The following is a 13,540-nucleotide window of genomic DNA, read 5'->3' on the forward strand; positions in this document are numbered from 1 at the left end:
AGGTAATACATGTTCATTGTAGAAATTTTAGAAAATTATAGCTAAGTAGGGTGCCTGGGTGGTTCAGTCAGTTAAGCTTCTGACTCTTGATTTTGGTTCAGGTCATGATCTCATGGTTTGTGAGTTTGAGCCCCACATTGGGCTCCATGCTGACAGTGCAAAGCCTGCTTTGGATTCTCTCTCTCTCTCTCTGCCCCTTCCCCACTTATGCTCATGCACTCTGTCTCTCTCAAAATAAATAAACATTATATAAATATATATATATATACACATATATATATAGCCAAGCAAAAAGAATAAAATCATTCTTAATCCCAGATATATAGATTTTTTTTTAGAGGCACCTGGGTGAGTTAGTTGGTTAAGCATCCGACTTCGGCTCAGGTCATGATCTCGCAGTTCATGAGTTGAGTCCCCTGTCGGGCTCCATGCCTACAGCTTGGAGCCTAGAGCTTGCTTTGGATTCTGTGTCTCCCTCTGTCTCTGCCCCTCCCCTGTTCTCTCTTTCTCTCTCTCTCAAAGATAAACATTAAAAAAGATTTTTTTAAGATATATAGATTTTTTTAAATAATAAATTGTGACATTATCCCAGTCCCTAGTCTTAAACATCATTTTTAACAGCTTCCTAATATTTCATTGTATAAACCTACCAATATTTATTTAACCCATCCCCCATTCCAGAAATGTTAACTTGTATTCAATATCTTGTTGCTGAAAACAAAGCTTCAATGGTATGAGCTTATTCCTTATGAATTGTATAAGTCTTTATTAATTTGGTATTTATTATAACCCTTCCCCCTTTTCCAAATTTTGCAATTAACCCAAAAGTTAATTTTCTCGATTTATTAAGAACTGATTTGATTGTCCAATCTGAAAATCTCTCAGCTTTGGCTGTACTATCTTAAGCAAACTCTCTTCTGAGCTGCCGGTTTCCAGTAACCTATAAGTAGTCAGTATTCTTGGAGTAGCTGCTTACACACTTGTTCAGGGCCTGGGGCTAATGGGGTCAATGACATGGGCTTCAAGCTCTATATTTACAGGCCAGTTAGTTAAGTATCCAAAGACTGTTTCCCTAATTCCAAACAGCTGTTATTTGAATGCTGGCAGTTAGTTTCAAAAGAACTGGGCAAAAGAGCACGGGTGGATCAACACAAATCCATCACCACGACTGGAAAGACAGTGTGTCAACAGCTTCATCTTTCCCGTGGAAAACAGCTCAGAAAGGTACTCATCTCAAATCACATAAAATTAATGAGGTTGTAGGAGAAGGAGGAGGAATAACATGGGGAAAAACAATTGGCTGGCCTTACACATATCTCGGTTTATAAGCTTAGTCTGTGAGTTCCCCCTTATTCCCATGTGAGACAAATTCAGCAAACATGTTGTAAACTGCTGGTGGTGGTATTATTTAACTGGTAATCTTCTCTTGCAGCTGACACAGCACTTGGCACTGATGATGTATATGATGAAAAGGGCTGCCAGTGTGACGTATCAGTAGAAGACCTCACCCCACCGCTTAAAACGGTCATTCGAGCTATCAGGTTGGTGGAAAACCTTTGACAAAATGAGTCAGAGACCTACCTCTGATTATGTGAATGACTATGTTGCTAAGTGCTTTTTCCTACAGGTAAACCTCCTGAAATAATTAGTTTTTCTGTTCCTATTCATTCATTCTCTGTGCCTATTAAATTCTGAAATATATTTTCTTAATACAAAATTCTACTGTGCGCAACACAAAGTGCGTTATATAAAAGGTCGGCAGGATTTGAAATGCCAGGCCATGCCAGAGAGATTCCATGAGAATTGGCTCACCAGAAGAATTTGTGGCTTTCAGGACATTTAGTGTATAGATCCAGTTGGATTTTTAAAATTATTTTTATGACTTGATGCTCCAATCCATGTTCTGTATCTTGTGTCAAGGAAAAAATCCCACGAGGTTGTTTCAAAACAGGTTGAGTTCTCAAAAAGAGGTAACGTAAAGTACTGGGCAGTGACTTGCTCCTATCCTGCTGAAATATAATGTCAAACACTGATCTTTTGTTTTTTAAGTTTTTATTTAAATTTCAGTTAGTCAACATACAGTGCAGTATTAGTTTCAGCTGTACAGTATAATGATTCAACATTTCCATACAACCTCAGGTGCTCATCACAGCCAAGTGCGCTCCTAAATCCCCATTGCCTCTTTAGCCAATCTGCCCACCCTCTCCCTACTGGTAACCATCAGTTTGTTCTCAATAGTTAAGAGTCTGTTTCTTGGTTTGCCTCTCTTTGTTTTCCCTGCTGATTTGTTTTGTCTCTTAAATTCCACAAATGAGTGAAATCATATGGTATTTGTCTTTTTCTGACTGACATCATTTTGCTTTGCATAATATTCTCCTGCTCCGTCCATGTCGTGGCAAATGGCAAGATTTCATTCTTTTTATGGCTAATAGTCCATTGCATATATATATCACATCTTCTTTTCCTTTTTTTTTTTTTTTTTTTTTTTTTTTTCAGATCTGGGTTAGGTTTAGAGTTAAGGCCATGGTGAGGCTGTTTGCCTGGTATCCTGCAGTTTTGAGACCTCCCATAAGGTTAGGGTTAGGAGTTAGGAGCAGGGTTAGGGTTCGAATTAGAGTTAGGTTTAGGGTTAGGATTAGCATTAGTTTTTAGGAGTCATGGGTAGGGCTAGGGTTCAGGTTAGAGTTAGGTTTAAGGTTAGAGTATGTGCCTGGTAGCCTGCAGTTCAGAGACCTCTCCAGAGACTAAAACCCCATCCTTCTTCTCTGGTGAGAATACACATGGCAGCCATCCACCAGGCCGAGGCAAGGAAGGAATTTGGGCCTCTAAATACTCTTTAAATAGATATTCAGTTTAAACACTGATCTTAGCATGCTTTCTCTCCCAATGGCAAAAGCTAAAAGCATACCCAAAGTAACTTACATTTATACTTCCAGGATTCACTCCCTCCAAAACCCAGCTTCTGGATTAAATAAACTGCTGCGTGCTCATCCTACCTAGTTTTGATCCCTTTGGGAGAATTTTAATCTGTCAGGGAACCCAGAGTGACTCTCTTGCAAAGAAATACCTCTGGTCTTTTTGGCTTTCTCTGTCTCTTACCAAAAAGCCAAAAGAAAACATAAAATATCCAACCCAATATAGCTCTTCAGATACTTAGTCTAATTTCAGAGATTAGCGTGACTGATTATTTACTGCTATTTTTAGTTGGTCATTTAGTATCATTAGACATCGCTTTACTTGATGTTTGGGAATCACTGGGAAAGCAGAAATGAGTTATAAAAGATTTTGGTAAATGTTTGTGATGGCAAAGCAAATCATGGTTGATGAAAATGTGTACCTCTAGAAGATACTTAAATCTTATCTGTAATGGCACTCCCCCACCCTGGCCAAAAAAAAAGTGAAGTAAAACTTGGTTACTTCTCAACAGAACCCTCAAGCAACAAACCCTATAAGTAGGGGACCAACGTTCTTTTGTGCTCTGGGCCATCCCAGAGTATGCCTCTTGTCTCATCATAATTGGTCATTGTTAACACACCCTGTCTTTCTCAAAGTATCCCAGTATGGACAATTGTATGATCACACTACTCCAGGGGAACCTAGAAGACTTAGGTAATATTAAAGCCCAGAAAACCCAAGAATATGTAGTAAAATTATGCCTGAAGTCTTCAGTTAAAGGAACAGAAAGGACCTGAACAGCATTGTCCAATATAGTCACCAGTGGCCACATAAATCTAATTAAATTTGAATTAAAATTAAATAAAATTTAAAATTCAGTTCATCAGTGGCACTATCCACTTTTAAAATTTTTTTTTTTTCTCAACGTTTATTTATTTTTGGGACAGAGAGAGACAGAGCATGAACGGGGGAGGGGCAGAGAGAGAGGGAGACACAGAATCGGAAACAGGCTCCAGGCTCTGAGCCATCAGCCCAGAGCCTGACGCGGGGCTCGAACTCCCGGACCGCGAGATCATGACCTGGCTGAAGTCGGACGCTTAACCCACTGCGCCACCCAGGCGCCCCAACTATCCACTTTTAAAGTGCCCAAGAGCCACAAGTGGCTACTATACTAGGCACAGAAGATATAGTCCATCATCTTTGCAGAAAGTTTTACTGGACATGGCTGGCTAAGAAGTCACCTTGAAATTCTCTGCATTCATTCATTATACCCCTCAAAGACCCTAATGTGAAGGTGGAGTAGTTCATCCACAGATTAGTGTGACTTGCAACAAGTACCATAAAATCTTATCTAATGGGAACAGATTAGGTTTCCTAAAAGTCATACTTAACCCAATTTGTTCATTTCCCAAGACCTTCCATAGCTTTCTGCTTTTGCCTCACACCCTATAAAAAGAATTGTGAGCTGAATGAAAGAAAATGAAATAGGTTTATTCTGCGAGCTAAGCACTTTAGTGGCAGCTTAAGACTTACTTTTGTACCATCCTCTTGAAACTTGCCTGATTTTTGTGAAGTCCTTTGCAGAATTCCCTTGCTTTTCAGAATCCTTTCTTGGTTCTTATTTTTAACAGGACTTTATTATTTACATGTATCTCCTTTTTGTGAATTTCTGAAGCTTTCTGCTTGCTACTCTGTGACATTCAAGGGGGATGTTTTTCTCTCCCATATCCAGATTCTGCTTGCTGGGTTTTTAAAAACTGATTTCAAAGTTCCCCTTAAAATTCACGGATTCTCTAAAAACATAATAGCTACACCCAAGAGCTAATAACTTAATTGGAAATATTTGACTTACAGTAATACTTACTGTCTTAAAATACGTGATTAAAAGACCAACCCATATAATCAGCAGTTCAGAAAAGGAGTCTGTTGGTATAAATCCCTAAATCTTATGCAAAAGTGTCCTTTTCTTGATTCAGCTAAATAAATAAGCTGAATAGCAGTTGACTGGAATGTCTTTGGCCAGAACATACCCATTTCTTACAGCTCACCTAAAATGCTGTTTTATATGTATGTTGCTGATTGCAATTGTGAACCATCTATTATTCATCTCTAAAACAGCAACTTTGTTTTGGCATTTTCCTTGTTATTTCTCGATTGTTTGATTATTTACTATGAGTGGTTGAATATACCTTTTGTCCTCCAGTTGTTCTTACAATAATAATAGTTTTTCCTAAGAGCCAAATTAAAATTTAGATGTATAACAGAAAATATGTATTCCACTGCAAGGATGACAACATGGAAAGCAATGCTACTGCACCCACAAAGGGCAAAATAGGAGTTCTCGTTTGGGTTATTAATATTTATTGAGCATCTGCCATTTTCTAATTTGTATTTATTTTTGAGAGTAAAGATTCTCTGAGATGACTAAAGCCACTGTCTTAACTTGTCTGGATTACATTCTCCAAATGCACTTGGAGCCTTTTTTTCAATGAATGACATCACTTTTTATAGTAATAAATAATGGCTGTTCTTAGACATTTCCAAAATACATCTTAAAAGTCAGAACAATACTTAGTTTTGTGTAATCCCTCCAGGATTATCACAGATTATTCTCAAAATATTATTTAGTGGGAATGCACAAAGTTGCCAGAGATGTGTTTTAAACCCATATCTGGGAGGGAAGATTACACTTACTTCTAACAAAAGTTCTGTATCCTGTTAATGATTTTTTTTATCTTGTTAATTATTTAATTCAAATAATGTTAAGTCTCTTTTCATTCACTCATAGAAATTAGTTTCTAAATAGAAAATTGACATTGGCAGGGAAATAAGCAGATTGGCAGGCAAACTGATAAACTCTTGAACTTTCTACACACTCACTTTTCATTATATCATGGTACATTCATCTGCTAGGGCCACCACAACAAAATACCACCGACTGGGTGGCTTAAACAACAGAAATTTATTTTCTCACAGTTCTGGAGGCTAGAAATGCAAGATCAAGATGTCAGCAGGGTTGTTTCCTCTGAGGCCTCTCTGGCTTGCAGGCAGATAGCACCTTCTCACTGTGTCTTCACATGGTCTTCCCTCTGTGCTCCCACATACCTGAGTCCAAATCTCCTCCTCTTATACTAGCCCCAGTCAGGTTGGATTAGGCCCTACCCTCATGGTCTCATTTCAACTTAATCACTTCTGTTATTAAAGTCCTGTCTTCAAATACAGTCACAATAATACAGGTACTAGGGGCTAGGGATTTAACATATGAAATTTGGGGGTACACAGTTCAGCCATAACACATGGCAAGATACCAGTTTTCCTATCACTGTTTAAAAAATATTTTCTCAGGCAACAATACCAAAAATTTCTGATTAAAAGTAAACCCACAAATTACCTAGATATGTTCCCTCGCAATATCAAACATCTGGATATTTGAGAATATCTGAAGAGGTTGACTATTACCTTTCAAGCTTGTACTCAGCATTGTGTAAATACTATCTAAGTGAGAATCTTGTGTAATATTTCACACAAAAATTAATATATGCCCCTTAATTCAAAATAATAAATATAAATAAATAATACATAATAAATAAGTTTTTAAAGTTATATCCAATACAAGTCTATTTATAAAAGCATTCTAGAATACTAACTTTTATAATAATTTTTTAATTTGAGTTGAACACAATGCTACATTATTTTTAGGGTACAGTATAGTGATTCACCTTCTCTATATGCTTTGCTCACCCCAACTGTAGCTACCACCTGTCACCATACAACACTATACACTATTATTGACCATATTCCCTATACTGTGCCCTTTATTCATGTGACTGACTTATTCATTCCATAACTGGAAGCCTGTATCTCCTAGTCCCCTTCACTCTTTTTGCCCAACCTCCCACCCCACTTACCTCTGGAAATCATCAATTTATTCTCTGTATTTGTAGGTCTGATTCTGCTTTTTATTTGTTTATTCATTTGTTTTGTTTTTTAGATTCCATATAGGAGTGAAATCATAGAGTATCTGTCTTTCTCAGTCTGATTTATTTCACTTAGCACTATACCGTCTAGGTTCATTTATATTGTCATAAATAGCAAGATATCATCCCTTTTATGGATGCATAATATTCCATTATATATATAGCACATACTGTTTATCCATTCATCTTATGGTATTTCAATTTTTAATTTTTTGAGGACATCCATACCGTCTTCCACTGTGGCTGCACCAATTTACATTCCCACCAACAATGCAAAAGGTTTCCTTTCTGTCCACATACTCACCAACACTTGTTATTTCTTGTCTTTTTATTATTTTAGTTCTCAGAATAATAATTTTTAAAAATACAAGAGAAATGTTTGTATTTGTTTTCCTATACTGAACTGGCTAGATAAATTCTTAGATTTGCACACCTAGGCAACACAGAAGTGCTGTGTAGACGATTTATTAGGCAATCTGCGAATGAGCTCTGTCTGTTAAAATGATGCAATGCAAAGCTCACTTGCTTCTTACCTGCATTTTTTTCATAGAATTACTATAGCTAAGATCAAAGCCATTCTCAGTGAGATCTTCAACAACTGTTCTCTTGTCAGCTTGTCTTACACAACTATTTTGGTCAGTCGTCAAGAAATGAATCAGAATACCATACAACCTATTCTTCTTGTAAAGATAATCTAAACAACCCAATGGACATTACTCGGTATTCTGAACAGAAATGACCAAGAAGCTGTTGGTTATATCCTGTTCTTGACTTCTCTTAACATAATCACCACACCTGCTATATTTGACTTGTACGCACCCTATTGTTTCTGAAGGTCAAACCAGCCTTCTAGAAAACCAAATGAATAAAGTTTGGGAGGAAAACTCAAAGAATTCTTTAGTTGAAGCTGCAGCCAACTTTACCCTGGTGCCATTAGCTAATTCTATCCCCAGCCCCCACCCTCCTGAGAACTGCTCAGGAGAAGTGATCCAAGAAATGACAGCCTCTGTGTGAGCTTGGGCAACTCATGTCAGCTCTCTGTGCCTCGTTTCCTTATTGGTGAAGTGAGGATGGTAATAGTATTGACCTTGTAGAGTTGTGGTGAGGATTAACTGAATTGACATTTGCAGAGCACTCAGAACCGTGCTGGGCACATGGAAGCACTACGTAAGAGCTATTTTAACCTCCAAGTGTCTGAGCTCCTTACTGTCTTCCCAGCATGCTGCCTATTCTGCCCATCCTCCACTCAGGCCAGACCGACTCCCATGTATATCATGGGAGAGGAGCACTTCTTTCTCTCTTCTGAGGGGTGCTCCCAACTTCCAAATGTTTGTAGCCTTGCCTGCCTGCACCTCCTTCCCCAGGAAGCACTTGCTGTTACCCTTTGAAGTTATGTCCTCACCACCTATGCTGAGGAATCACTCAGAGTAACGCCACTCAGGGCTGAAAGGGCATTTTTTTCCACGCAACCATGAGGCAATGTTCCAGGTAGATTTATCCCCCTTCCTCCTCTGGATGAGTTTGCTGCCTTCCCAGGCACCCTCCCCAGAAAAGGACTGTGAAAGGGAGAAGTTATTTCTCCTTTTCCTCCCCTGCTCTCACAGAGGCCTGACTATAAACTCTTTAGTTCCTCCCAAAGGATCCTACGCTCTAAAAAAAAAAAAAAAAAAAAAAAAAAAATGGTAGAGCTTCTACTTTGCACCAGACACCAGGATAGACATTAACAAGAAAAATGGATTCCTGCTTAGAGTTTTGAAGGGCTGACAGAAAAGTACAGAGTCAATTATGATACAGAGCAACATATTGCTACAATAATAGAAGTCCAGGATATTTGGGCAGAAAGAATGTTGGCACTTATGTGCGAGATGGCATTCGGGAAGTCTTTCTGGAAGAAGGGGTTTTCTAGCAGAGATCTGGTGACTTGGTAGGTACCAGCCAGGTTATTGAAAAGGGTGTGAGTTTAGCAGAGGGAACTGCAGTTGCCAAGAACCAGATCTGAAGATGGCATTAGAAAGTATATGTGCTGGTAGGGGGTAGAGAACATAGGGAGGAGAGGTCAGACTCAAGGGAGGAACAGGAACCGTTTTAACAAGCAGGAAGGCATGGAGGCTAAGTACAGACATAAATTTGTCAGACTGGTGTTTTATTCTAATACTTAGAACAATGACTAACCACAGTGCAAGGAACAGATTGGAAAGAGGGGACCATTGTTGTTACAATACCTGGATCTGCTGGGAGCCTGAGCCAGCCAGTCGTGAAGGATGGATTCCACAGCTCTTTGGACAGGAGACAATGACAGGATTGGAGATTTACTGGTTGGAGAAGACGGAGTGAAAGAGCAGGAGGAATCAGGATGGTACAACTAGGGGGCTAGTCACACAGAGGCTGGCTTGTGGGAAGATGGTGCGTTGTTGCAACTGTTGAGTTTGCACAGTTACGGTGGGGCCGCTCAGGCAGATGAAGCCCTGGATCTGAAGTCTCAGAGAAAAATCTGGAATGGGAGCAAACTTCGTAGTCATCAGCACAGACATAGATGTTTTGCAGAAGTGTCATCCCAAGGAGAGTATAGGAGTAAAGAGAGAAGATGGTCACCACAGAAGTTAAGGCTCATAAACCTGTAGGGAGCTGCAAAAGGAAGAAGGCTCAGGTGAAGACTAATGAGGAAGCCAGACTGAGGGAAACTGGTGGGGGCGGGGGGGGGGGGGGGGGCGGTGGCGGAGGATGGGCTAGCAGACAGTGCCTAGGAGCAGGAGGCCCAGGTCCACTGTGTTCAGTGCTGCTAAGAGATCAAGATGATAAAGTGTGAGAAAGTCATTTGGAAGTGGCAACCAGGAGGTCATCAGTGACTTTGGGGAAAAAAACAATAGTGGCAAAAGGGTTGGAAGCCAGACTGTAAGCAAAACATTTTTTAGAATTATCTATCAGAATCTTTCATTCTAATAAGAACCTAGATAAAATGTCAAGAATTTCTTTGCAACTAGCAAAGACTCATCAACTCTTCTAAAATTGCTCAGATCTGATCAGCAAAGAGAAGACCCATGATGATGTGTCAGAGTCTCTCAAGTGATTATGCAAATCAGGCCTCTCTGGAACCCTGGGTTGGGTGACAAGGTTTTCCAGTTTTCTTGCCCTTGCATTCTTCCTATTCTGAAAGGCAGCTACAGAACCATTCTTTTGACCATCCCCTAAAATGCATTCTCATCTCTGAATCCTTCTTAAATCTCACTCCATCCTTCAGACAAGAACACTCCACAAATAGAGAAGAAGAGGCACATGTTTGCCGTTGTGGGTTTTTGTTAAATCTACAAGCTGTTTAATCATCACCAGTTCTTAATTTTGCTGATAGCATCTCTGCTATTTTAGCAGAGGTGATGAGTCTTTGTTTGCAAGTCACTGTTAAGACATTCTTGTCAGCCAAGTCTCTGGCATGTTACAGTAAAGGACGCTGTTAGAAGAACATTTTAGGGATCATTTAGCACATATTTTTAAAATCAGCTAATCTATTCCCTGGAATATTCTTTTTGTTTGTTTCTGTTTTGAAGATAATTGCTTGTGGCCACATTTCGCTCTGAGGCTGCATTAAACTAGTGTTTTCACTGAAGACACACTTACTTTGCAGCCTCTAATTTCTAACCTTTTATTTGGTTATAATTTAAACTGAAACTCCCATTCATTGCTATGACTAAAAATATTCAAGAGCAATCAACATGTATGGGTACTTTATTTATTTACTTATTCACTTCATATTTTAAAGTTTATGCAGGGGCGCCTGAGTGGCGCAGTCGGTTAAGCGTCCGACTTCAGCCAGGTCACGATCTCGCGGTCCAGGAGTTCGAGCCCCACGTCAGGCTCTGGGCTGATGGCTCAGAGCCTGGAGCCTGTTTCCGATTCTGTGTCTCCCTCTCTCTCTGCCCCTCCCCAGTTCATGCTCTGTCTCTCTCTGTCCCAAAAATAAATAAACGTTGAAAAAAAAATTAAAAAAAAAAGTTTATGCAGAATTTTATACTCCTGGGAAAACAAAATTCCCAAATTTAGTTACTGGATCAGTGCTCACAAAATCCTAAGAGGAGAGTTAACCATTTGCAGACTTGCGTGAATCTAGAAGTTCTTGCTTGAGTTCTACTATTCTTATCCCCTTTAAAAAAAAAAATGTGTAGGAGAGTCCACCAAATCCTGAATATAAAGCATAATAATAACAAGCATTAGAAAAACAACTCTACATCCAGTGTGGCAGCAGTGTGGCCACAGAACTGGTCCTGTGGCTGATCCCTAAGTCAGCCACATGGGGTACCTGACTGCCCCTGCAGTGAGGACATCTGATAGACTGTGTAGAAGTGCTGGTCAGTCCATCCAGGAACTCCTGAGGCTCTTTCCCTGGCTAGTAGCCTGATCTAAGATGAAAGAAGGGTAAAGGAGTTTGGGATATATAATTCTATAACTAATGTTGAAAGGTTTTCAGAGTCTAATGTGTACACAAATGTAAATCTGCATTATTAAATCATGTTTATGTATTAACAAAGAAGGAACATTAATAAATCATCCAAACAGGTAACACATATGCCTGTAAGAAGTGACCCAAAATTTCAGGTTCCACAAACCTAGTTATCGTGGCAAACTTGCTCCATGATCAACATCATCCCCTGACCAATCTCTGAAAGGCAAAAGAGGTTGCTGTGGGGAAGTTTCAGTAATTAGAAGGCCCTGTATCACTTCAAGAATGAGTCCAAGGACTCTTACTTTTAAGGCAGATGGATGCTGTATTTCTTGTGAAGAGTCAGAAGTCACGGGGTAGAATCATCCAAACTGGGAAAGAGAGGGATATGGAATGCATATCAGTACAGTAAGCCAATCCAACTGGTCAACATCAGGTAAGAAAAGAGGTCAGCAAGAGAAACACACATCTATGCCAAAAATATAAGATCTGGAAACATAAGGGGCCATTTGTGCGGCCTGGACAAATTCGGTAATATAGGGTGCCTGGGTGGCTCAGTCAGGTAAGTGTCTGACTTCAGCTCAGGTCATGATCTCATTGTTCGTGGGTTCGAGTCTTCCCTCCATCAGGCTCTGTGCCGACAGCTCAGACCTTGGAGACTGGAGCCTGCTTTGGATTCTGTGTCTCCCTCTCTCTCTGCCCCTTCCTCTCTCTCTCTCTCTCTCTCTCTCTCTCTCTCTCTCTCTCAAAAATAAGCATTAAAAAAAAATTTTTTTAAGAAAATAAAAATTTGGTAATATAATCCCCAGAGGTGGAGGTACAAAGGGTGAAGGACTGTCATGTCCTGAAATTGCTTCCTATCACTAATACTAATCTGAGTTAGCACTCCTGCTGGCCTGAACCTCCCACCACCTTGCTCTCACACACAGTCTGCCCTACCAGACGCGAAGTGCTCAAGCAGCAAGATTTATTTTCTTCATCACTGTGTGCCTGGTATCCAGCACAGAGCCTGGCATGTGGTGGGCACTCAATAAATGTCTGATAGGTGAGTGATAGAATCCATGAGTGAATTCTTGAATCCCACGCATCAGACACGCTTGTGGCATCGCTCAGGGAAGTGGCCACAGTGAGCTCATGTAAAGAGCTTCAGGCTCTGAACAAATGAGGCTCTTGGATCCTGTCAGAGCTCCCGGCCACGGGGGCTGCTGCCTCCACCAGGACTGGAGAGAGAAGAAACTGGAGACAGATAATCACTGGAGCCTCCTTCACCTCTGCCAGCTCCTTTTCAGCAGAGGCAGTGCTCCTCCCGCACCTAGCACACACCCCAGCACGCAGTGGTAGGCGCTCCACGAACACTTACTTAAAGAAAATCAATCAGTCGTCGCCCGGCACTCCCTTTCCCTTCCGAAAAACAAATGGAACTTCTTAACTATTCCTTGTATGAGACTTCAGGCTTCACGCAGGGAGGGGGTCAGGAAACATTCAGGTTCTGATTGGAGGCCTGACGCCAAAGCACACTGACCCTCTGCCTTATGGGTATGACAGGTGTAACAAAGAAGACCTAGCAACACCCACCATCACTTCTTTGCGTGGGGGCAGAGAGCAAGGAAATCTTTCTGCCATCTCCCTCTTCCCACCTCCATTTCAGAGGCTCTGAACCTGAGCTGCACATTAGAATCCCCTGAAGAGTTTTACAAAATCTCTGAACCACACCCTGGATCAATTACAACGGAGGTGGGACCCAGGCATGGGCGTTTTTTACAGCTCGCGGCCGGTTCCAGTGAGCAGCCAAGCTTGGGAAGTGAGGCTGTGCTTACAGTCAATCAAACTGCCTCTTAGGTTCACAGTCGGCTGAGCCCTCTCCGCCCTGCCCGCGCCTTGGCTGCCGGCCGGGCCCTTCCATCTGTTCCGTGGCGGCCGCAGTCACTGCCGCTTGTCTTTCTAATCGTTCTTATCTCTGCATATTTATATGCAATGTTGTTACCCTGATTTAGAGGACTGGAACAAGACTTTTGCAAGATTTTATAACTCATGGCAGCACAACAAATGCACCTACATTTCCTTATAAGTGCACATGTGTTTGTGTGTATATATAGATATATTCTACCCAGAGTTTAACTTTGCTTTAGTTATTTCTTCGTGCTAAGAAAATTGTGTGAGCAGACTTCCTTCAGTTTCAACACGAGGTGCCAGTTTATGAAGTTTGTGATGAATCTTTTTCCCCCTCTAGTGGTAC

At 40.7% G+C, this 13,540-nt stretch overlaps 1 protein-coding gene across 2 annotated transcripts in view; it reads left to right on the top strand.

The window, feature by feature from the left end:
- Window positions 1-13,540, top strand: part of KCNQ5 (potassium voltage-gated channel subfamily Q member 5) — a 521,883-nt gene that overhangs the window by 492,465 nt on the left and 15,878 nt on the right. For both annotated transcript variants that reach the window (XM_047860007.1, XM_047860006.1), the window contains exon 10: window positions 1,433-1,541. In XM_047860007.1, coding sequence (XP_047715963.1) covers window positions 1,433-1,541 — 109 coding nt within the window. The remainder of the gene's footprint in view (window positions 1-1,432; window positions 1,542-13,540) is intronic.

This window comes from Prionailurus viverrinus, chromosome B2 (genome assembly GCF_022837055.1).
Source record: "Prionailurus viverrinus isolate Anna chromosome B2, UM_Priviv_1.0, whole genome shotgun sequence".
Classification (NCBI taxonomy): domain Eukaryota; kingdom Metazoa; phylum Chordata; class Mammalia; order Carnivora; family Felidae; genus Prionailurus; species Prionailurus viverrinus.